Raw genomic sequence first — 22,599 nt, 5'->3', positions numbered from 1 at the left:
GGAGAGCCTTGTTAGATGGCTAGGGTGCTCGATGCATGTTTGGATGTGAGCACTAAACAGGGAAGCGTTTGTGGTTCATGTAAGTGCTCCTAATGAGGACTGCCGGCCATCTTAAACTGTAACGGGTCAGCTCCCGCCACCCTCCAAGAGGCACCTGACCGGAGCAGGGTTTGTTGCTCCATCGAAGAGCTGTTGTACTATCCAAGTGATATTGCCTTTATGTGTTAATGCCTTTTAATCTCACGGTCATGGGACAAGACTTGGCAAAGGCGAGCATGTGTGCCGAGGTGGTGAAGAGGAAACCGCACGTATGAGGCGGAATCCCAGGGAAAGGATGCAGGAGTTAGCTTGGTCTCCCACTTGCCCCAGTGTGAACTGTGCCATTCGCAGCTCATACAGGCTTCTTTGCCTCTGTTTCCAAGATTTCTCATGGCAGGAGCCTAATCTGCCTTGGAAGTGACTTCCCTTGTGGCGTGCAAGTAGCGAGTGCAGCCCTGGGGCCCCCTCCTCAATCTTCAGGAGTTTGTGCTCACCTCAGCACCAATAATCAAACTAGCGGTTTTGCTGTAAGGGAATGTAAAGTGGTGCAAATTGACCCCCAGTCCCTCGCTTCTGGCATCTTCCCTTCGTCTAGCAGCACATGTGACCTGTTGTTAATGTGGAGTAGCTCAGCTCCCTCTGCTGGCGGTGCTCTGGGGTCGCTGGCAGGGTAAGCCCTAATGCTTCCTAGCATGAGATGGTTCGATCAATGTGCTTCCCATGTCACCTGATAATTGTTTCTGTGGCTGTCGTTTCCTTCACAGTTTGCAGCACCCAGGTAGCTGGGCTCCTAGTGTTGCTCTTGAATAATCAAAAGAGGTGCAGTGCACGCTTTGTTCCCTTCTAAAATCCTGCTTGCTCAGAGGCAGGGAGAGCAGTTGTTCACCACGGCACGGTCCCGGCGCAGAGTGGTCTAGGACGGGCAGGGATGGGAAGGACGGGAAAATGTAGAAAGCTGAGAGAAGTGATTGACTGTTAGTTCCCAGTGATGACCTCTGCTGCTGGATCTGCATGGATAGAGAGGATATCTCAAGGGGAGAGGCCTCTTCTGTCTTTCTGCACAACCATAAAAGGGAAGAGCTCGGGGCTATGCCGCCCTCGCTGGCTGGCAAAGCGCGCTCTTCCCGCCTGGGGCCCGGGCTGGCAGTCATGTGAATGTATCTGGAATTTGGGGGGCTGGAAATGCAGAGTCATTTCAAGTGAAAGGAAGAACACGAGTAGTGGATTTAGCAGGTAGCAAGGGGATTTGGCAGCCAAGCAAAGCGCATATTATACATGGCTGACTTGGATGTAATCCACCGCTAACAGTATTGTAGGATATGAATGTGGAAGGGAAGTGGGTAACATAATGCGACGAGGAATAAAGCTAAGATAGGGTAATGGAAGATAACTGGTCGAAACAACCCGAATCCTGCCGATTGCTTTTTCCCCGCGAGCTTATTCTCATGCTGCCATCTATTGGCGTTAAATTGGATCGGAGATGGTCTTGTCGTCCTCCCAGGTGGAGGTAGCGGCGGGGATGGGAGCTGGCAGAGTTGCAGCAGCAAGTGCGAGCGTATTTTGGGTCTTGAGCTTCTGCCGCTCTTCACCACGAGGCTCCCACATCTCGCCCAGGCCAGAGATGAACGCGGCAGAAGGGAAGGCAAGCAGTGTGAGAAAAGCAGTACCACCTTGTAAATGTGCTCATGGTTTTCAACAGGTAAACACTTTCCAAGCTGTCCTGATCACAGACGGAGTGTCGTCTTTTGCCATATTTAACTACCACGAAATCAGCTGGACTACGGGGACAGCCAGCGGAGGGGACCCCCTGACTGGTCTCGGTGGGGTGATGGCCCAGGTGAGGCTCTCGTTCCCATACCCCCACTTCTGTCGAGCTCTCAGATGGCTGCCTGTAGCTTTCCCAATGTATCCGTGCTCACTCATGCCACTCAGTCCCTCAACGTCCCCAGCACTGGCCTTGCAAGCCCGCTGCTGGGCACAGTGGGACGAGTGCTCCAAAATTTGGTGTTAGCAGCGGTGCCACAGACAGTCCATCTGCCTGAGGGGGGAGAGGTACCCTGCATGAGGGCAGCCTCCCTCCATTGCTTCCTCAGTTTATCTAGGCAACTCAGTACATACACCCATAGATCTATATGTACGTACATACATATGTGTATACATAAATGTGTAACTATATATCCATACTGCTTGTAGTACCTGTTGACCTTTTCACTCGCATCGAAACTACCTGGAAACTGAAAGTCCTGAAAAGAGTCTTTAAGACTAAAGAAGATAACCTCACAAGTTATTATGGGGGACAGAGGAGTGTGGAAATGCAGCATCGCTTTCCCATAGCAAAGATATGTGATGAAATTTGCTCTTTCTCTGTTTTAGGCTGGCTTCAATGGTGGAAATATCACCAACTTTTTTAGCATCCCGGGCTCCAGAACCCCAGACATAGTCAATATCGAAGAAACGACCAACGTTAATGTCCCCGGGCGCTGGGCTTTCAAAATAGATGGCAGAGAAATAGATCCGGCCAATGGCTGCAGCCTGAGAGGTAAGGGGGAAACGGCATTGCTTTTTTTTCAAGTTTTGGGGCGCAGTGTAGCAAAAGGTAACGCTGTTGGGATGCTGGCAGAGAGGTGTCTGACTGCTGCTCTGAGCTGCTGCGTGATTTGTGTTTTTGCCAAGGCATGCCCTCGAGCTGCAGCTGTAGGGACAGAAACACGTGAGCGGGGTTCGGGTCCCGTGCGCGTCTCCGAGTTGCTGCACGCAGCGCAAAGTCATCACCCAACTTCCAGCGATAATTGTCAGTCTGCCCATGGCAAAAGGCTAACGCCTTGAAGAGCGGACAGAGATCTCTGTCATTTGTGGCAGCGTGGGCACGGTGGGAGAGCATCCTCGGCAGTGTATGCGAAGAAGCTGTCATCAGCCATTGTTTGCCCTTTGTCCCCGTTGGCGTTGCCTCTCCCAAGGGGGACGTCAGTCTGCTCATGGATGGCCAGACCTAGTTCGCAAGTAGTATTTGCAGCAAATTCTCAGTGCAGCCGAGGTCTGACTTGGTAGCTTTGAGAAAACTGAGAGGGGTCCATAAATACTAGGGAGTCTTCTCTGTTCTCGGTGTTGCTTTCAACCACCAGCGAACAAAACTGTCATCGGTGCTAGGTTTTTTCCCTTCCTGGGATTTTAGTAGCATGGTGTGGCTGTAAGCCTCCATTTCTGTGGCCCAGAAGCAGAACCCTAACCCAACATCAAAGGCAGATGGAGCTTGAGTGTTTTGCAGGAATAGAATGCCACTGAGCCGTCATCTTGATTCCTTTCTGTGATGCTGATGGTGGCTACCGGAAAGACCTGGGGACAGCAATTTCCGCTTGCCCCCGGAGTAGGAAAGCTGATGGTGTGGTCCCATTTCCCTTGTTTCTGCAGGAGGAATAGCAGGTTTTCCAGGCGGGACAAATGCCATGTCCCTGCACCAGTTACAGCTGTGTGCATGTGTCACCAACACTGTGGGGTTATAAAGCGATTAATAAATGCACACAGCAACTGCACAGGGACTCTGTTGCAGAGAGATTATTGCATTGCCATTTGACAAAACTGTCAGGAGCGTCCACTGTGCTCCGGGAGTCTTTCTAGCAAGAGAGGATTGTCACTTGCCGACAGACACTGGAGATATCACCACTTTGAGCCATGCGGCTTCTTTATGTCTTGGTTTAGAACTGTACCGAAGAAGGCCCGTGAGACTCGGAGGCTCTTGCAGCCCCGGCAGAGGTTTTGGGTCCAACCCCTCCAGCTGCTTCCAGCTGCAGGCCCCAGGAAGAAAGGCTGGACTTTGCAAAGCCAGTCTTGGCTTTGCAGGTGGCGTGATGAGGGCAGCGTGGGTAGATCCTGCCCCTGGATTTGAGTTTCACGGTGGACAGCCAGTCGCCCTCCACGAGAGGAGATGCAGCGTGAGGCATCGGAGGCGAGGGGGCCCGCTGTGCCTAATGGCACTCGTTTGCCCAAATCCCCCGCACCAGAATGGTTGGCACGGGAGCCCTTGCAAGTGGGTCTTGCTAAGAGGAGATGTTGTTTGTCACAGAGAAGTGGAAAATAGCTTTATTTGTAGGAGGCAGGGAAGAGAACAAAAAGTTTAGCAGAGGTAAATTCGGGCAGTGCGCACGGTGGAAGCCGCGCGAAAGACGGCCATATGGAGGAGAGGAAAACTTTCACGGGTATTTGCCACCCTTGTTCTCCCGTCTTCTCTCTGCTTCTCACGTCTCTCACCAGACAAACCTGCCTCCCTTTATAGTACTGCCGTGTAACAAGTCTGCTCAGTCTATTGCTGTGCGATCACTCATCATTTCCCGTCGTCACTGGTGTATGGTGTGGAAGTTACTTATCAACAGTTCTTTGGTTTCATAAGGACTATGAGTGCTTTCTGAATGGGAGCGAATTTCTTCTGGGCCACCGATGGCAGAGTCGCTCTTCGACTGGCAAAGTTATGCTAATGGAGGCATTATAGAGATGGCAACTAAGCTGAAGAATGGTGCAAGTACAGCGACGGTGCTGGAAATGGCCTCCAAAAGGCATGAGCTTTACCAGTGGACTTTCCCTTTGAGAAAATAGCACAAATGGCTCTTGTGTCCCGCGATACTGAAGCAGAATGATGGTGGCGGGTGTCCAAAACGGAAGGAATAACTTCAAAGCTAGCCAGCCTGCACGGTGCAGCACCGACCCTGGATTCATGACAGCGCTCGCACCATCCCATGGCCTTGTGGTGCAGGTAGAACTCGAAGGGGACACACCGTACATTGAAAATGAAGCTTGTGATCGCAGCGCTTTGCTGAGTGGCTCTTGCTGGGAGTCTGCGTAAAGAAAGCAGCTGAGAAGCCCGGCAGCAGGACACTTTGGTGGCAGTCTTGGTTGTAGGCCTGGCAGACCCCTCTGAGGACTGACACGGTGCAGTTAGAGGATGTTCCTCTGCTTAGAGAAGTGATGTAGCATGGGTTTTTCCTTTTCTGTCTTTCTAGGACAGTTTCTCCGTCAAGGGGAGATCTTCTGGGACAACGCCAACTGCACCACCAAGTGCCGCTGCCTGGACTTCAACAACGAGATCTTCTGCCAGGAGATGGCTTGCGGCCCCTTTGAAGCATGCGAGCCGAAGACCAAGTTCTTCCAGTGCGTGCCGGTGGAGAGCAGCACCTGCGTGGTGTTTGGAGATCCACACTACCACACCTTCGATGGCTTCCTCTTTCACTTCCAGGGTTCCTGCTCCTACCTTCTCGCCAGGCAGTGCTGGCCAGGCTCCCAGCTGCCCTACTTCAACGTGGAGGCCAAGAACGAGAACCGAGGTGCCTCCTCTGTGTCCTGGCTGAGGGATATTTTTGTGGAGGTCTACTCGCACAAGATCGTCCTCCCCAAGGGCAGCTTTGGGAAAGCAAAGGTAAGAGCCCCACTGAAAGGGGAAAACTTGTCACATTGGCTCCTCCGAGGCAGTGGCGAGACCGCAACGGCAGCCCGGAGAGCATGGGACAGCACTTCTGGGCCCTGCGTGTCCCTTGGGAAATGGGCATGGGTGACAGGCATGGTGGCAAATGCCTGTGGCTTACTGATGGCTGTCCTTCTGCATATGTCCCTAACCCTAACCCTAAGACGCTGTAACAGAGCTGTACGGCTCCTGACTGTGTCCCAGTATGAGGGCTCTGGTACTTCATGTGCCAGCTCAGTCCTCTGGTGTTGTTCCCGCAGGTGGATGACTTGGTGGTGTCCCTACCCATCTCTCTGGAACTGGGCGCAATAAAAGTCTACCAAAGCGGCTTGTCCACAGCCCTGGAAACTGACTTTGGCCTGCTGGTGACTTACGATGGACAACACTATGCCTCCGTCTCCGTTCCAGGCACATACATCAACGCCACATGCGGTCTGTGCGGGAATTACAATAAAGACCCTGAGGACGATACCCTCCGCTCAGACGGGAGGTTGGCTGTGTCTGTACTGGACCTGGGCAAGAGCTGGCAAGTGCCGCACCCCGAGCGGAAATGTTCGCCTGGCTGCTTGGACAACTGCAGCCTCTGCGATGCTGCCACGGAGTCTCTCTATTTCACCTCTGAATACTGCGGCTTCATCAACAAGAGCGGCGGGCCGCTGTGGGAGTGCAGTGCCATCGTGGACCCCACCGCCTTCGTCCACAGCTGTGTCTATGACCTCTGCAGTGCCCAGGATAACGGCACTGGCCTGTGCCAAGCCATCCAGGCATATGCCACGGTGTGCCAGGCCCTGGGCATCTCGGTGGGAGAGTGGCGCGCCCAGACAGGATGTGGTAAGTGTTTGCGTGCTCCTGCTGGAATCCTTCCCCTCTCGAGGAGGGGATCGATTTCAGGGGTCTGCCCATGTGCCCGGCAGCACATGAGATGAGGGGAGAGGAATCCAGGGGAGGCAGTCAGGTGAGAGCCAATTGGTCCCTCCTCTCCGCGGCATCAGGCTCTTGCACCAGCAAAAGTGTGACATGAGTCAGGCATGAGGCGAGAGGTCCACATTGCTCTGCAGACCATTGGCTGCCATGATGAGAGATGGAGGCTGGTCTGGAATGAGGACTGGCCGATGGCACACTTCTTGGCCCACCCTCCTTGCTTGTAGCATTAAATAGCTGCGGGAGGCTCGACAGTTCTGCGGCCATTTTTGAGGAGCTATTGCTTGCACAAAGCGGAACGGCTGCGGAGGCAGGGGAGGGAAATGGAGGGGCCAATTCTACCATCAAGTGGGACTCCTGGGTCACTCTGTGTTGTCTCTGTTGTGAGTCAATGGGAAAGAGGTAATTGGCTCCAAACCATGCTGTAATATGGTACCCCTGTTGTTTGTCTCCCCTCTGTGCCCACAGCGGTGGCCGTGCGGTGCCCAGCTCTCAGCCACTACTCGGTGTGCACCAGCAGCTGCCCTGCCACATGTTCGGACCTCACAGCCCCGCTGGCCTGCGCCTCCCCGTGCGCCGAGGGCTGCGAGTGCAACAAGGGCCACGTCCTCAGCATGGACCGCTGCGTCCCCATCCAGAAGTGTGGCTGCGATGTGGACGGCCGGTATTATGCCATCGGGGAGTCTTTCTGGGCAGCAGCAGACTGCACAGTGGAGTGCCAGTGTGAGGATGGCGGGGATGCCAGGTGCTTTAACACCACCTGCCCTGAAGGAGAGGTCTGCACCATTGAGAACGGCTACCGGGGCTGCTACCCCAAGCGGGAGAGCCTGTGTTTGGTGGGGCAGAACCAGGTGCTGCAGACATTTGACGGCGTCACCTTTCCCTATCCGCTGGAACACTCCTACACGCTGCTCAAAACCTGCCCGGAGAGACCAGACTTCATCGAAGTGGACATCAGCCAAAAGAAGCCTGGATCCTCTCCCAATGGGCCGCGCGTCGTGCGGATCCAGGCAGTCGGCCAGGAGGTGAAGATTGGAGGCGCCGGCCTGTCAGAGATCAAGGTAAAGGTGCTGCTGTCAGGGCAGCCCACCCCGGGGTGGAAGGCAGTGGCTCGCGCTCTGATCCAATGTCCCTTTGGAAAGGGGCTTGTGGGTCTGTGGCCCCAGACTGTTCCCCCAGGTTGGGGCCTCGAGCACTATGGTGGCACTTGGAGGAAGCCCGTGTGGGCCACCACGGCGTGGAGGCCCTTTAGGTGCCTGCACAGTTGTTGTCACAGCGCCGTTATTCCCATTTGCTTGCTGAGTCAGTTCTGGAGACTTTCCCGATGTTGCGGTTGTCCCCTGCAACTTGTTTTTTCCCTGGAAAAAAATTCTCTGTTTGTGGGGCAAAATGCAAGGAAACAGTGTATCCTCCCACTTGAAGGAGGCTCCTAGCCTTGGAGGGTGGGGTCCCGGTCAGTAAGAGTTTGGTGTACCCAGCACCATGCGGCTGGCAGGCAGGAACGGCCGTGCAAAGTTGCGTCGGCCTCCCTGAAGCATCTTGATCCACTTGTTACTTGTAGGTGAACGGTTATGATGTGGAGCTGCCCTATTTCCACCCTTCCAGCCGCCTGGAAATCTACCGTAGTGACAACGGCACCATGATGGAGTCAGAGGGGCTCCTGGCTATTGGCTACTATGATTCAGGCCTCCTGGAGATCCACCTCTCCACCGCCTACTTCAACTGCACTGGGGGCCTGTGCGGCTTCTTCGACGGCAATGCCAGCAATGAATTCTGCCTGCCCAAGGGCAAGTGCACAGACAACCTGGAGCTCTTCCTGGAGAGCTGGACCACATTTGATGAGATCTGCAACGGGGAGTGCGGGGACCTCCTCAAGGCCTGCAACAACGACTCGGAGCTGCTCAAGTCCTACAGGAGCCGCTCCAACTGCGGCATCATCAATGACCCTACCAACAGCTCCTTCCTGGAGTGCCACGGCGTGGTCAACGTCTCAGCCTACTACAGGACGTGCCTCTTCCGTCTGTGCCAGAGCGGAGGCAACCGGTCAGAGCTGTGCGACTCGGTGGCACGCTACGCCAGCGCCTGCAAGAACGCCGAGGTGGACATCGGCCAGTGGAGGAGCCACAGTTTTTGCCGTGAGTCCACCAAAGCTTTTAAGTACCCAGGACGGGAAGAAGGGGACGTAGATCCCGCCGACCTCAGGCAAAGTCTTTTTGTCAGGAGCTTGTGGGTGTACAGAGGTAGAGCAGCTTTTCTTATGGGATGCTGAAAAGTACGGGTTCTCTTTCCCCCGCCTCCTGTTTCATCTCCAGTGGGTACCCCTTACCCAGAGGGTGCTTCTCTGTGGCCAGCCTGGAAGACACTCAATAGCAGAAGGGCTGTTTGGGAGGGCGGCCCTGACCCGACGGCCCTAATGGCAGCATTATTTGTCCAAAGTTATATGAAGGGGTAGGGGCGGACATGCTTAAATGCTGGCAATCTGGAGCCATTTTCCTCTTCTCTTCCCTACTGGTCAACCGAAGATCAGCTTTGCCTTCGAAAGAGCTATGCCCGGTAAAGCTTTCTGCCGTGAGGAGGGCCGGCATGTACAAAGCGCTCTCCTGCGCAGCATACGGAAGGGAAAGGGAAATTGCGGTAGGAAAGCAACATCTCACGAGCCTGAAGGCAAGGCAGCGCTGCCCCGCATACCGACAGTAGTTTCTAAGTAGCACTCGTGCCGGCAGAGACAGATTTCCCAATGTAGTGATTTCAGGGTGGCATTTCAGGAGGCATTGGAAGTTTTATGATGCGGTGTAGGAGCATTCCAGAGCTGCAGATGGTGTCTGACAGTGCTGTACGCCACCACCAGAGGATAATTTGAATAATGCTTGTTTTTAGCTCTGTCGCTATAAACTTGCCGTTGATGGGAAAACATTCGTAATTCAGAAGTGAATGTGAAAAATCTCCAGTGTGAAAGTACGTGGTGGGGAGGCAGCCCCCATCTCCACCGCAGAGGTTTGAGGGAGGCATCCGTTGGGGAGCCCTGACCTCATACCCTCCAAAATAGCAGGAGCAGGTGTTGCTCAGCACATGGTGGGACAGGGCTGTGATGTGAGGAGGGCGATGGCTGAGAGGAGAAGGGGTGGCAAAGGGGATGGGAAGAGACGGTGGCTGGCAAGGTGCTGGAACTGTTTCCCAGCTGCTTTTTTTTCTCCCGCATCGGTCACCGCTCATCCCGTTCCTACCTTTTGCCTGTTCCCCCACCCCATGCTGCCCAGGGCTGCCGGAGCTGGGAACTCATGCTCCACGTTTGTCGGCCCTGCAGCTCTCACCTGTCCAGAGAACAGCCATTTCGAGGAGTGCATGAGCTGCGTGGAGACCTGTGAGACCCTGGTGACAGGCCCCATCTGCACGAACGCCTGCGCAGAGGGCTGCCAGTGCGACGAGGGCTTCGCCTTCCGTGGCACACGCTGTGTTCCCCACGGCGAGTGTGGCTGCAATTTCGAGGGGCGCCAGCTGGCCACCAACCAGACCTTTTGGATGGACATCGCCTGCCACTTCCTCTGCTACTGCAACGGCTCCGACAACAGTGTGTACTGCGAGAACGTCTCCTGCAAGGACGACGAGTACTGCCTGGAGGAGAACGGCCTCTACTACTGCCATGTCCGCACTGACGCCTCCTGCATCATCTCTGGCTATGGACACTACCTGACGTTTGATGGCTACTCTTTTGACTTCCAGAGCAGCTGCGCGTTGGTCCTGTGCACCACAATAGCCCGGCCAAGGTCGGAGCGCTCGAACACTTTCCCGGCATTCACTGTCACAGCCAAGAATGAGGATCGGGACACCTCTCTGGCCCTGTGGGTGAAACAAGTCGAAGTGGAGGTCTTCAATTACAACATTGTCATCCACCGAGCCTACAAATATACCGTGCTGGTGAGTGCGTGGCCACAAGGGCCGTGGTTATTCTTCCCTGCCGTGGCTTCCAAACCACAGAGCGATTCCCTAGGCAAGAGGTCTTATGGCTCGCAAGGTTTTCCAGGGGTCGGGAAGTGCGTATGCTCGGGCTCGTCCCCAGGGTGCTGCCAGGCACAGCTTTTGGAGGGGGCTTCCGCTTTGGCTGCCTTGTTTGGGATGTAGAGGTGGGCCCAGCGGGGACCTTGCTCTGGGAGTGCTGAGCCACCCTCGTTCGTATCCTCCCGCAGCAGCTTTGATTGTCATTCCCATTCAGGGTGCATCTTGCTTCCTTCAATGCAGATCAACGATGAGCGTCTCTACCTGCCCCTGAAACTGGGCCAGGGCAAAGTGAATATCTTTGCCTTCGGCTTTCACATCGTGGTCGAGACTGACTTTGGGCTGAAGGTGGTGTACGACTGGAAGACCTTCCTCTCTGTCACCGTCCCACGCAGCTTTCAGAACCTGACCTACGGCCTCTGCGGCCGCTACAATGGCAACCCCGAAGATGACCTGGCAGCCATGGGTGGCACGCCAGCTGCCAGCGTCGCTGACTTTGTCCAGAGCTGGGCAAAGCGGGATGCGTTCTGCCGCGTGGGCTGCGGTGACCGCTGCCCCGCCTGCGGGAAGGTGGAAGGCTTCTGGAAACCCCAGCAGCTCTGCAGCCTCATCCCGAGCCAAAGCGGTGTCTTCGCCAAATGCCATAGCAAGATCAGCCCCGGCTTCTTCTACAAGAACTGCCTCTTTGACACCTGTGTCAATGGGGGAGCCATGCAAACGGCCTGCAGCTGGCTGCAGAATTATGCCAGCACATGCCAAACGCAGGGCATTGCCATTACTGGCTGGAGGAACTTCACCTCGTGCTGTAAGTGCCACTCTGCCTCTGGGTCCTTCTTCTCTAGAGGTGCTTCCTGGGGTTGTCCATTGTAGCTGTAGCACTTGCTGGAGGTCACTTTGTAGAGAGGTAGCAGAGCACCCCGTGGAGCTCTAGTGGGTGCCTGCTACCTCCAGGCCATTGATCCAAACGTGTCCCGGGTCCCCCTGGTCAGTGCCTGGGGATGGCCCCAGGAATCCTCTCCTTTCCTGCCAGATAAGGGGGCAGGCGACAGAGCGGTGAGCTACAGCAGTGCAGTAGGTGTGCATGTAGTCACTGCCGAGCACACCAGACCGACCTGTTTGCAGACCAGGGAGAGGGAGGTTGACAGCCCGGCAGCCGGTCCCTCCTGCACTTGCTGGGTGAGGGAGAGGTGTGGGATTGGGTCTGGGGCTCGATGTTCTCTTGGAGTTGTTACAAACTGCGTGCAGTATAGTGGGAGCAGGGATGGAAAGGTGGAAGCCTCAAGTTCACAAAGTATTGGCCGTCCCTCCATTGTTAAACAGGAATTATATTAGTTGGCTTCAAAGCCAGGAGTACGTGTTTGCTCTAATGAAGCCGCACGCTCTCGTCAATAAGATTACGACGCAATGTTCAATTAGGCTCCCAAGGACGGGGGCTGCAAGCCTCTCTGGCAGCCGATCTATCTGGCAAATCAGATGGGAAGTAATTGTCTTTGCTAACAGGACTGAAAATTAAATTTATGTCGTTCTTCCTTCTAACGAGCAAATTCGTGGCTCAGAAGGCACCACTCTCATAGGGCAGGGGCGGCAAGGCCACTGACCAGCACCCGCATGCCGGGTCCAAAATGGTCCCCAGTGGGGCGTGGGGAGAAGCGGCCTGCTCGGGCACAGGCAGCGTTCCTCACAGGCTTCACGCTCTGATAGCTCAGCAAAAACATGTCCCCTGAAAAGTGTCCCCACATGGAGAGCATGGAGGCTCCGTACACTACCTGAAAGGCCCCAGGGCCAGCACAAGAATCCCTCCTGCAGGGAGACGTTAATCTGGCGTCAGTGAGCAGGCTTGTTTGCAGGAGAGCAGGGAACACGGGGAAAGGGCTCTTGAGAAACTGGTGCGCAGGAGCTCAGAGACAGTGGTGAGTAACAGAGAAGTATTGCTCAGCTTGGACTAGGCAGCTGACAAGCAGCGTAGGATGGAGGGACAAAAGCTGCCTTTTCCCTTCAGTTGCGTGCCTGGTTGCTCCGGGTACCTCTCTGGGCAACGTGGTCTGTGTTAACTACCTCGGCAGGGGAGTTAGCTGCCCAGGGACAGCAGTGGTGGGGATTATGGCCCCAGGTGCAGCTGGCCGCCAGGTTGGTTTTGTCCGGGGTGCTAATCTGTATCCGTTTTGTCCTCTGGTAACATCGCAGCCGTCAGCTGTCCCCCCAACAGCCACTACGAGAGCTGCGTGTCCCTTTGCCAGCCCCGATGTGCCGCCATCCGGCTGAAGAGTGACTGCAGCCACTACTGCGTGGAGGGATGCCAGTGCGACCCTGGCTACGTCCTCAATGGCAAGAGCTGCATCCTTCCCCACAACTGCGGCTGCTACTCCGACGGCAAATACTATGAGGTATGCCGCTCACGTCCTTCTCTCAAGGCTTTCTCTCACCCTCTTTCTGATATTTCTGGGCAGAGTCTCGTGCCCTGAGCAAGGACATCAGTCAGGCCGGGCCCGTACTGGGTGTCGCGCTGGGTCCATTTGCCAGGATCGTAGCCTCAGGCAGAGAGACTGCTCCACAGGGCCTGGAGGCACAGGTCCTCTCCTTCATCAGCATCGTGCGTGTCTGCCGGTCCCCAGCCATGCTTGGGGATTGCTCTGAAGTCTGGTGGTTTTGCACCAAGCAAGAGTGAGCGGGGAACAAAGGGCAGAGCGGGCAGACATATGTCGAGTGGAAGCGCAGAGGCGCGAAGCGGGCTCTGTAGCGAAGCCCTGGCGACGGTATGTGGGATGTTTGCTGGTGTTTGCTGGGGCCAAGCTGTCCTGCAGTGTCCCAAGTCCTCCTCTGAGCTGCAGAGCATATTACTGTTGCTCCTGCTGGAGGACTCTCTGTGTCGCGGCTGGGGTCCAGGTCTGATCTGACTACCAGCATGCACTCACATCAGGTTGCTTACACGTCAGAAGCGCTTCTCCCGTGCCAGTCTCGTTTCCAGCCAGAGAGCCTCGCGTGGCCACTCTTTCGGAGCTCCGGTGTGAGGAAGGCCAGCGTAGAGCAAGGAAGCCTCAATCTGAGGCCCCGTGGGAATTGTATCTCCTAGAGGAGTGGAAAAGTGGAGTTGGTAGGACTCCACAAGGCAAGAGCCTGGTACCATGCTGGCGATGGAAACCATGGCTGTCAGCAAGGGTAGGGATGATGCAGCAGCAGCACAGGGCTTTCGCAGCTCTAGGCGGTACCGGGGGTAGAGTGGAGAGGGACGTCCCCCCACGGCGTGCTGCAAGTCTTTCTGTCTGGCAAAATCGTCACGGGGTTGTTGGGTGAGGGTCACTCGGGTGTCAGGCAGGCATGGGAGGGAACTGGTGGAGGAGGGGAAGAAAGGGCGGGCACTAGGAAGACTGGATTTGATGAGTGCCAAAGTCCAGTACTGTATGACCACGTTGTTCTAGGTATTCCATGTGAGACGGGTTTACTATTTCACATGAAATGCACTTATTTGTAGCTATTGGACGTTACTCGGGAGTTTGATTCAGCAGGGTGTTGTGCTGGTGGCATTGCTCATATTATAGCGGGTTGTATTTTGTGTCAGTGAAACTGTTCTGCATAACGTGTCTTTGCCAAGCCCTGCAGCCGTAAGGAGCCAGTATCGGCATGCTGTCATATGGGGACCCTAGTGGATGGGTTGGTGGCCAGCAGGGCACAAGAAAGAGGTCAAGGAGGTATTTAGCATGCTGTGTTTTGTCTGCGTGTACGAGAGGTGAGGGAGGTTGTGGTGGTAGTGGAAACGTGCAGTTGCCTTGTGCCTACGGGTAGCAGAGATGTTGCAAGGTAGGTGTGAGCTGCCAGCGTGTTCTTTGCGCCTTTTTCTCCGTCCTCGTTACCCGCTCTCACTTGCCGTGCAGCAGAGGGGTGTAAACCTTGGCCCAAGCATCCGCAGAGGGTAGGGCAGGGGTCCCCGGCCCTGCCGGCCAGCGATGGGTTCCTCTTTCAGCCCAAGCAGCTCTTCTGGAACGGGGACTGCACCCGCCGGTGCCGCTGCTTCCGGCGCAACCTCATCCAGTGCGACCCGCGGCACTGCAAGTCGGACGAGGAGTGCGCCCTGCGCAATGGTGTCCGTGGCTGCTTCAGCACCAGGAGCTCCTTCTGCCTGGCGGCAGGTGGTGGCGTCTTCCGTACCTTCGACGGGGCCTTCCTCCGCTTCCCCGCCAACTGTGCCTTCGTCCTCTCCACCATCTGCCAGAAGCTGCCCGACTTCTCCTTCCAGCTCATCATCAACTTTGACAAGTGGTCCTCGCCCAACCTCACCATCATCTCCCCCGTGTACTTCTACATCAACGAGGAGCAGATCCTCATCAGTGACAGGAATACTGTCAAGGTAAGGTCTCGTTAGGGGCATCCGCCTCCTCCAGAGTGGGGCTGCGGGCTGGGCATTAGGGGACCAGTCCCGAGCAGAGGAGGATGGCACGTGGGGCCGCACGACGGTCTCCGCAAGAGTACTGGTAGGGTCCGTCGGTGGCTTTGCGTCCCAGTCGAGGCAGCTGTACGGGCAAAGGATGCGGCTGTCATCCATTGGGCTTTGCAGGGGCATGCCAGCTGGGACAAAAGGGCTGGCAGGAGGCCAGGACATCCGCAGCCCAAGAGTTTGTAGTCGCGTACCCGTCCACCTTGGTGGTGCAAGCTAAGCTGTCCTTTTGAGCAGAGGGGTGCAGAGGGCTGGCTGTTGCTGCGGTGTCACTTGGTCTCTGAAGGGCACCATCTGTGCACTTTCCTGCTGAGTGATGAGTCCCAAGCTAGAGCCTCTGCACATGAATATGTCTCCCTTTGCGGCACAGCCTCGTGCAGGCATTTAAGGGAGGTAGTGTGCTCAGAGCCAGCGATCAGTCGGGCTGGAAGGAGGAGGAGGATATGCCAGCCCCCGCCAAAGACAAGGTGGTGCATTTTCATGGCCGGGACAGTGGGAGGCGGTCGCGGAGCCATTTATGGGCAGCTCATGCTCGCATCCATAGGTGGAGGGGACGGGAGGGACGTCAGCCTCGTGTCCTCTCCTGTGCCAGGTGAACGGCAGCCACGTGAGCATCCCCTTTGTCACGGGGCTTTCCACGAAGATCTTCAGCCAGGAGGGCTTCCTGGTCATTGACTCCAGCCCCGACATCCAGATCCGCTACAATGGCTTCAACGTCATCAAAATCGCCATTGGGGAACGGCTGCAGAACAAGGTGTGCGGCCTCTGTGGCAACTTCAATGGTGACCGGACGGATGACTATGCGACGCTGCGGGGGAAGCCGGCGGTCAGCAGCGTACTGCTGGCGCAGAGCTGGAAGACCAACGGCATGCAGAAGAGGTGAGCGGTCGGACAGCCCTTCCCTGCCGGGCGGGAGCGGGAGCGGGGCCGGCCACGACGGGAGCCCCCGCGACCTGTCCGGTGCCCACAGCTGCAACGAGCTGCAGTACTCGCAGTATGCCGCCTCCTGCGACAACGTCCAGATCCAGGAGCTGCAGAGCGACAGCTACTGCCTGAAGCTGACGGACATGAAAGGCTTCTTCCAGCCCTGCTACGGCCTCCTGGACCCCCTGCCCTTTTACGAGTCCTGCTTTCTGGACGGCTGCTACAACCACAAGAAAGTCCAGCTGTGCGGCTCGCTGGCTGCCTACGGCGAGGCCTGCCGTACCTTTGGCATCCTGGGCACTGAGTGGATCGAGAAGGAGAATTGCTGTAAGGGAGCCAGGGGCCATCCAGGTTGAGGGGAGCTGCATCCCGCCGGGACCACAACCGGCAGGAGAGGGGGAGAGGGGCTGCTGGGGTGGGGGCGTCCCGTGGTGGTCGGAGGCACCTACCCTGCAGTCCAAGAGTGAAGATTGTGTTTGCGCTTTGTCTTGTGCTGTTTAGCAGGAGTGGTGGAAGATCCCTGCGTGGGCGCCGACTGCCCCAACCGCAGCTGTGAACTGGACAACGGCGGGGAGCTGTGTGGCTGCATCGAGCCCCCGCCCTACGGGAACAGTGAGTCCTCTGGTTCCGGCCGCAGGGTTGTCACCAAGCGGCACGGGCACGCGTTAAGCTGTTGTACAGCCGGGGCTTTGGGAAGGGAGATGCCAAGGGCTGGGACATTTGCAGAGATGGGGTTTTGCCACTGTGAGCGGTTCAGGATGGGAGCAGGGAGCAGGTTTTCTGGAGAGCCCATTATGGGCATCTCTGGCTCGGGAGCCCTTTGAGCCGCAGGGATGTTGGATGGGCAGGGCATGCTGCAGGAGACGATCCTGTCCCGTTTGTGGTGGTGGGGAGGAGGGCCAGGTGGGCCGGCAGCCTGGACCTGTGGTGCCATTTGTGGTGTTCTGCAGCTGTCTCGTCTTCTCCTCCAGCCACCCATGACATAATTGATGCGGAGGTGACCTGCAAAGCCGCCCAAATGGAGGTGTCTATTTCAAAGTGCAAGCTGTTCCAGCTGGGCTTTGAGCGTGAGGGGGTGCGGGTCAACGACCGCCAATGCCCTGGCATCGAAGGGGAGGACTTCATCTCCTTCCAGATCAACAACACCAAAGGCAACTGTGGCAATGTGGTGCAGGTGAGCTATGGTACGGGGCGCGGGGGGCTGGGAGCAGAAGCCAAGCTGTTCATCTTGGGTGTCTTCTCGTTCGTGCAACTTGAGGGCGGAGGAGGCGGGGAGATCATGCCTTCGGGAGGCGGCTTGATGGGGTGAAAGGGACCCGAGAGTCGACCGGCGCCTGGGATGCACACGTAGCTCTGACCACCCATCAGGGCAGCTCATGCTCAGGCAGTAGGTTGCAGGTGTGCTTTGTAGCGCGTGGGGTCACTGTCGCCTCACTGACTGGTGTCCTGGACCAGAGGATGCAGGAGAGGGCAGAGGAGTAGTTGGGAGGCTGAGGAGAGCGATCTGTGTATTCTGAGCTGTTACATATGTGAGGAACTTGTTGGCGTGGGGGGCATCGAGGCACTGCGTCTTCACACCAGCTGGGCAGTCCTCCTCTGCAGCGGCCTGGCTTGATGCCAGGGGTGGGGTGGGGGCGTGCATGGTGCTTTCATGGGGTGGGGGTTAAGGAAAACAGAGGCAGGTCTTGTAGACTGAGGATGCTGCCCAGCGGTTCCTAGCCCCGCTGAACCATACCCTTTCTGGTCAGGGGTGGCAGAGAGGCTGCAGGGCCCTCATTGTTGTGCGGCTTGTTTAGGGGCTGACATGTTGATTAGGAGCAGGGGAACGGAGACAGCCGGTCTCCAGTGATGCCCTGCGTTCCTTCTGCAGTCAAACAGCACACACATAGTGTACAAGAACACGGTGTGGATCGAGAGCGCGAACAACACAGGCAACATCATCACCCGGGACCGGACCATCAACGTGGAGTTTTCCTGTGCCTACGAGCTGGACATCAAGATCTCCCTGGATTCGGTCGTGCGGCCGATGCTCAGGTAGGAGCTGGGGCGAGCTGCATGGCCTCTCCCCTCACATGGGCACAGGAGCGGGCAGGCAGGCGGAGGGTGAGGTGGTGAGGGTCCAAAGCAAGGTGCCGAGTTGAGGGTTCGTAGCCTTTCCCCCGTCTGAGCCAGTATTTCTTTGTCATCATTAGTGTGATTAACCTGACGGTGCCGACGCAAGAAGGGAGCTTCACGACCAAGATGGCCCTGTACAAGAACTCATCCTACAAGCACCCCTACCGGCAGGGTGAGGTGGTGCTCACCACCCGGGACGTGCTCTATGTGGGGGTCTTTGTCGTCGGTGCCGATTCCAACCACTTGATCCTGATGCTGAATAAGTGCTATGCTACCCCCTCGCGGGACAGCAACGACAAGCTGCGCTATTTCATCATCGAGGGAGGGTGAGCGACCATGGGCCAGGCGTCCCAGCACGCCCTGTTGTTTTTTGTCACATCTGTCAGGCTGGGCGCTCAAAGGGGCGGCGGTGTCAGTTGGAGCAGGGGACCTTTCGGTCAGTGAGATGGTTGACTAAGATCTGGAAAGGGTGGGGCACAGGGCAACTTGTGTTGTTAGCGCAGGATTTAGTTTGCTTAGCGCAGAGGTAGCCAGAGGCCCCCCGTGCGATGGAGTCCCAGCTGTGGAGAGAAGTGGCCTTCCTCATGTTGCTGAGGCCACGGGAGTCGGGGCATCTGTAGGAGATGGGGGGATGTGGATCATGGAGGAGATGTCTTGGGAAGCAGGAGTATGATGAAGTTGGAAGTGCCACAGAGAGGTCACGCTACAGAGGCAGGGTGCAACGCCCTCATCCAGAGGAGGTGGGCACGGCGGGATCTAAGCACACTGCCACAGGACCCAGGGCGAGGGGCCTTATGGGGACAGGGGCAAGCAGCATCCCTCGAGGGAGGGTCTCGGTCATGGGAGGGCCAGGGCGAGCGTCAGTGCTTTGCACAGGTGCCAAAACATGAAGGACAACACCATCGGCATAGAGGAGAATGGGGTGTCATTGACGTGTCGCTTCCACGTCACCGTCTTCAAGTTCATCGGGGATTATGATGAAGTTTACCTCCACTGCGCTGTCTCCCTCTGTGATTCGGAGAAATACTCCTGCAAAATAGTAAGTGGGACAAGTGCCGAGGGACGGGTCGCTGGCTTTGCAGGGCTCCAGAGGAGCGCAGCAAGCCCTGTTGACCCGGCGTCAGAGAGGTGGCTGGAGACATAGCCCCGGGGGCGAGGCCGGGAGGGTCGCATGTCCCTCTGGGTGCCAGGAGGAGAGACCTGCCACGGGCAGGTCGCCTTGGGACCCGTGTTCTGTGAGGCTGATCGCAGGGTCCCTTCGGGAGCTGGGCCGGCTGGAGGGGTGTGGAGGGGGCCCAGGCAGGGGCCGAGAGTAATGGAGGCAGCATTTATCCCTGCGTAGAACTGCCCTCAGCACACGAGGAAGGCCAGCGTGTTTGCCGAGGAGCCCAAGGAGCAGATCATCTCGGTGGGCCCTATTAGAAGGAAGCGTAAGTGTGTGTGTGACCCCAAGAAAGGCTGGGGGGGTTTGTCGGCCATCCGACAAACTGGGTTGAGCCCAGTGGCGTGCTGCAGGGCAGTGCCTGGGCACGGCAGGACCCCGGGGTGAGGGAGCGTGCGTGCATGTGTCCTGTGGGGAGAGGCTGTTCCTTTGAGCAGGAATCGGGACAAGTGCAAGAGAGCCCTCGGGGTTTTTGCTGCTGGGAGATGAGGGTGGAGGGCATGCGTGTGCCGGTCGGATGGGTGCAGGTGTGGGCCACGTTGGGGGTCCGCCTTGCTTGGGGATATATGTTCCTAGGGGTCCGTGGTTGGTTGCACAGGAGCCGGCATGACGGTAGGGTGGGCAGTGGAAGCTCAGGGTGTTGTGGGGCGCTCTGTTTCTGGCCCCATGCTGTGGGTGCTCCTCTTTGTCTTCCCCAAAGGCCCCTGGAGGGTTGTGAGCATCAGACTAGGTGCTGCTTTGGGATCATGGGGGACGATGGAAGCCTAACTGGGTCCTAGTGTCATCCCAATGACACGTGTGACATGAGGGTATGCCCGGCAGGTGACAGGCGTGCTCTTGTGGGCCCCCTTGTTGTAGCAAGGAGTGTGGGTCTTAGGCAGCCAAGGATCGGGGGCTTGGGGTCTGGGTGCATCGCTCAGGTGTCCTCCTTTGCTCTTTATGCCCAGGATCAGACTGGTGTGAGGACAACGGAGGCTGCGAGCAGATCTGCACGAGCCGGGCGGACGGACCCCTGTGCAGCTGTGTGACAGGGACGCTGCAAGGGGATGGCAAGAGCTGCAGGGGCAAGTACCGGGGGCGGCGCAGGAGGAGTCGGAGCGAGCATAGTAGGGTGCTTCTGTGCCCGAGCTGAGGGGCCATAGGGGCGAGTGGTGTGGGGAGGGTGGCTGGAACGTGTGGCATGTCGCAGCTGGGAGGGAGGTGGAGGGCAGGGAGCTGGATGCGTGCCATTCACAGGGGACAGAGATGCTTGGCAGCGCGGCGCCTGAGGGCTGTGAAGCCAACGATGGTGGACTTTGAAGAGCTGACAGGCAGCCAGTTGCAAGAGCGGTGATGGTGTATAGCGTGGTGCAGGGCAGTGGCAGGGTAGAGTAGAGGCCATGGGTAGAGTCTGGAGGCCAACAAGGGACTTGTGGGAGGGGAGGGCCCAGTCATGAGATGGGGCACCCAGGAGGGTGCGGGGCCGGTGCAGTTTGCAGGGCACCTGGGGTATCAGGGGGAAAGGACGTGCCTGTTGTGCGTGTGCCGGGGCCCCAGCTCATGTTGGTCTTGTTGTGTTGGCAGCCTCCAGCTCTTCAGGGGAGCACCGTGCCCGAGTGACCCTTCTGGTGGCAGCCCAGCTGTGGTTGTGGCTGTGGCTGTGCGCAGCTCTGCGGGACCTGACCTCGTAGGTGCGGCTCCGCCACCCAGCCAAGTACTGTTCTCACATCAGCCTGAGTCTTTGTAGGGTAGGAGACAGCACCCCCACAGCGGCCAAGCTGCCTCCGACCCATCCTGCTGCATGGAGGCAAGAAAGGGACTTGATCTGGAGAGAGATCGGATGTGGACCGTGAAGGTGTTGTGTGGCAGGCGCAGCTGGATGTTTGCCAGCATCCATGTGGGACTTGGGGTTTTTTTGCAGGTTTCTGGCATCGATGCGGGACTTGAGGTTTTTTTAGCAGCTTTCCATCATCAATGTGGGACTTGAGGTGTTTTTTTTACAGCTTTTTCCCAGGCTTTCCCTCACAGAACGCACTGTAGGTGGCCCGCACCCCTGGCAGTAGCGCGGGATGGGATGGAGCGCACGCCGTCCCCTCGGATGGACGGCTGCGAGTCTCCACAGTCCTCAGGAGCTGCCATCAGTGTCTTGCGAGCACACGGACTCGGCCAGAAGTAGGTGTTGCAGCACAGGTCATGGGCCAAAGCGGCGTGACATCGTCGTTGGATGTCGTGACACCTTGGGCGTGTGTCGCCCTCTGTCTCTCCAGAGCAGAGGTCTCATTGAGGTGTGCGGCAGAGGGCCGAGCTCATCCCCGGGGGTCTGGGAAGCCTCTTAGTGCGCTGTGGTGGTGACAAGCCAGTCCCAATGTTTGGAAAGGGGTGCTTTCTGATGGGCAGGAGTGAGAGCCAGAGAAATGAGGGACGGAACTCCCTCCCTTGTTTGCGTGGTGTGCTGTGGCAGAGTTTTTTTGAGGGTGAGAGCAGGGTCGGGGTCCGTGGGCACGGGGTGGCGTCGGGACACCCGGCGGGAGAGTTGAGAGTGGCCTGGGGGTGCCAGTGGGTGTGGGGGAGACTGTCTGTGTTGGTGTCTTGTCTTGTGTTTGTACTCTGTGAAATGGCTGTGTGGGAATAAAAAGCGTCGTAATCCTTCGTAAGTGGTGTGGTCCTGCATGATGGCAGCAAGGATGGGGAGAGGCAGCCGGGGCCGGAGAGGGTCCCTGGGAGGGGTGAGGAGCGTGGGTTTCAGGGTGCCAGGCAGGGGCCACATACAGGTCATGCCAGAGCCAAGGGCCCAGGTCAGGGCTGGAGGAAGGAGGTGGTGCGCCTGTGCTTTATTAGGTGGGTCGGATGAGCTGGAATTGGGGCAGGGGGACGGAGGGAGTAGTAAGCTGTTGTGGGGAGGGAAGGGGGCACCTGAGTTCTCTGCCAGGGTGCCAGGGAGAGCTGAGGAGCCCAGTGGCTGGAGGTGGGCAGCGGTCGAGCGAGTTACCTGTGAGCCTGGTGGGTGATGGTCTGTGTGCCCATCCCCCTGGCTGGTGGCCATTGTGGAGTATGGGAGGAGGTTGCCATTGCAGGGGAGAGGAGCAGAAGCAGGGGTAGTTGGTGTGAGGAGCCAAAGTCTTTGGTGTCTGGCCGTGGGTGAGTGGTGCTGGTGTGGGTCTGGCGGGTTTGTGGCAGTCTTGTCACGGTGCTGTTTGGGGAGGGATGTAGTTGTCTTGGTGTTCCTGGCGCTGGTGTGCTCTTTGGAGCGAGGGGCCATTTGCAGCCGGCGGGAAGCCTGGCAGGGAGGGGCCTCTCGGGGGGAGTGGGAGCAGTCACGAGGGGCAGCTCGATGTAAAGGAGGCGGTCCTGCATGGGAGCCTGTCTGGCGAGGGCCCTTTCTGCTGGGGCGGGTAGGGGGATGGAGGGCGAGGCTCACGAGGAGCATTGGATGAACCAGGAGCATTGGTCAGCTCCCAGAGCTATGATATCATTGCTATTAGTGAGACTTGGTGGCAGGAGTCCCACGATTGGAGTGCTGGGATGGAGGGCTACAGGCTGTTCAGGAGGGTTAGGCAGGGCAGGCGAGGCAGAGGTGTCGCACTCTAT

General features: G+C 57.4%; 1 protein-coding gene across 4 annotated transcripts in view; it reads left to right on the top strand.

Moving 5' to 3' along the window:
* The window catches only part of TECTA (tectorin alpha), a 30,828-nt gene extending 9,161 nt beyond the window's left edge, over positions 1 to 21,667 (top strand). The window contains exons 5-24 of one of the 4 annotated variants that reach the window (XM_052786470.1): positions 1,739 to 1,876; positions 2,413 to 2,578; positions 5,031 to 5,443; positions 5,749 to 6,319; positions 6,878 to 7,470; positions 7,971 to 8,544; positions 9,714 to 10,324; positions 10,646 to 11,207; positions 12,587 to 12,786; positions 14,361 to 14,744; positions 15,424 to 15,710; positions 15,802 to 16,082; positions 16,257 to 16,367; positions 16,727 to 16,929; positions 17,626 to 17,789; positions 17,948 to 18,196; positions 18,747 to 18,909; positions 19,213 to 19,300; positions 19,980 to 20,096; positions 20,596 to 21,667. In XM_052786470.1, the coding sequence (XP_052642430.1) occupies positions 1,739 to 1,876; positions 2,413 to 2,578; positions 5,031 to 5,443; positions 5,749 to 6,319; positions 6,878 to 7,470; positions 7,971 to 8,544; positions 9,714 to 10,324; positions 10,646 to 11,207; positions 12,587 to 12,786; positions 14,361 to 14,744; positions 15,424 to 15,710; positions 15,802 to 16,082; positions 16,257 to 16,367; positions 16,727 to 16,929; positions 17,626 to 17,789; positions 17,948 to 18,196; positions 18,747 to 18,909; positions 19,213 to 19,300; positions 19,980 to 20,096; positions 20,596 to 20,702 (5,982 nt within the window). In that variant the 3' untranslated portion in view covers positions 20,703 to 21,667. Of the gene's footprint in view, positions 1 to 1,738; positions 1,877 to 2,412; positions 2,579 to 5,030; positions 5,444 to 5,748; positions 6,320 to 6,877; positions 7,471 to 7,970; positions 8,545 to 9,713; positions 10,325 to 10,645; positions 11,208 to 12,586; positions 12,787 to 14,360; positions 14,745 to 15,423; positions 15,711 to 15,801; positions 16,083 to 16,256; positions 16,368 to 16,726; positions 16,930 to 17,625; positions 17,790 to 17,947; positions 18,197 to 18,746; positions 18,910 to 19,212; positions 19,301 to 19,979; positions 20,097 to 20,595 lie in introns of those variants that run through there. The other 3 variants (XM_052786472.1, XM_052786473.1, XM_052786474.1) reach the window with 3 other exon arrangements.
* The last annotated feature ends 932 nt before the right edge of the window (positions 21,668 to 22,599 follow it).

This window comes from Harpia harpyja, chromosome 4 (assembly GCF_026419915.1).
Source record: "Harpia harpyja isolate bHarHar1 chromosome 4, bHarHar1 primary haplotype, whole genome shotgun sequence".
NCBI lineage: Eukaryota > Metazoa > Chordata > Aves > Accipitriformes > Accipitridae > Harpia > Harpia harpyja.
Note: the sequence above shows the minus strand (reverse complement) of the source record. Positions and strands in the feature narration are given on the sequence as shown.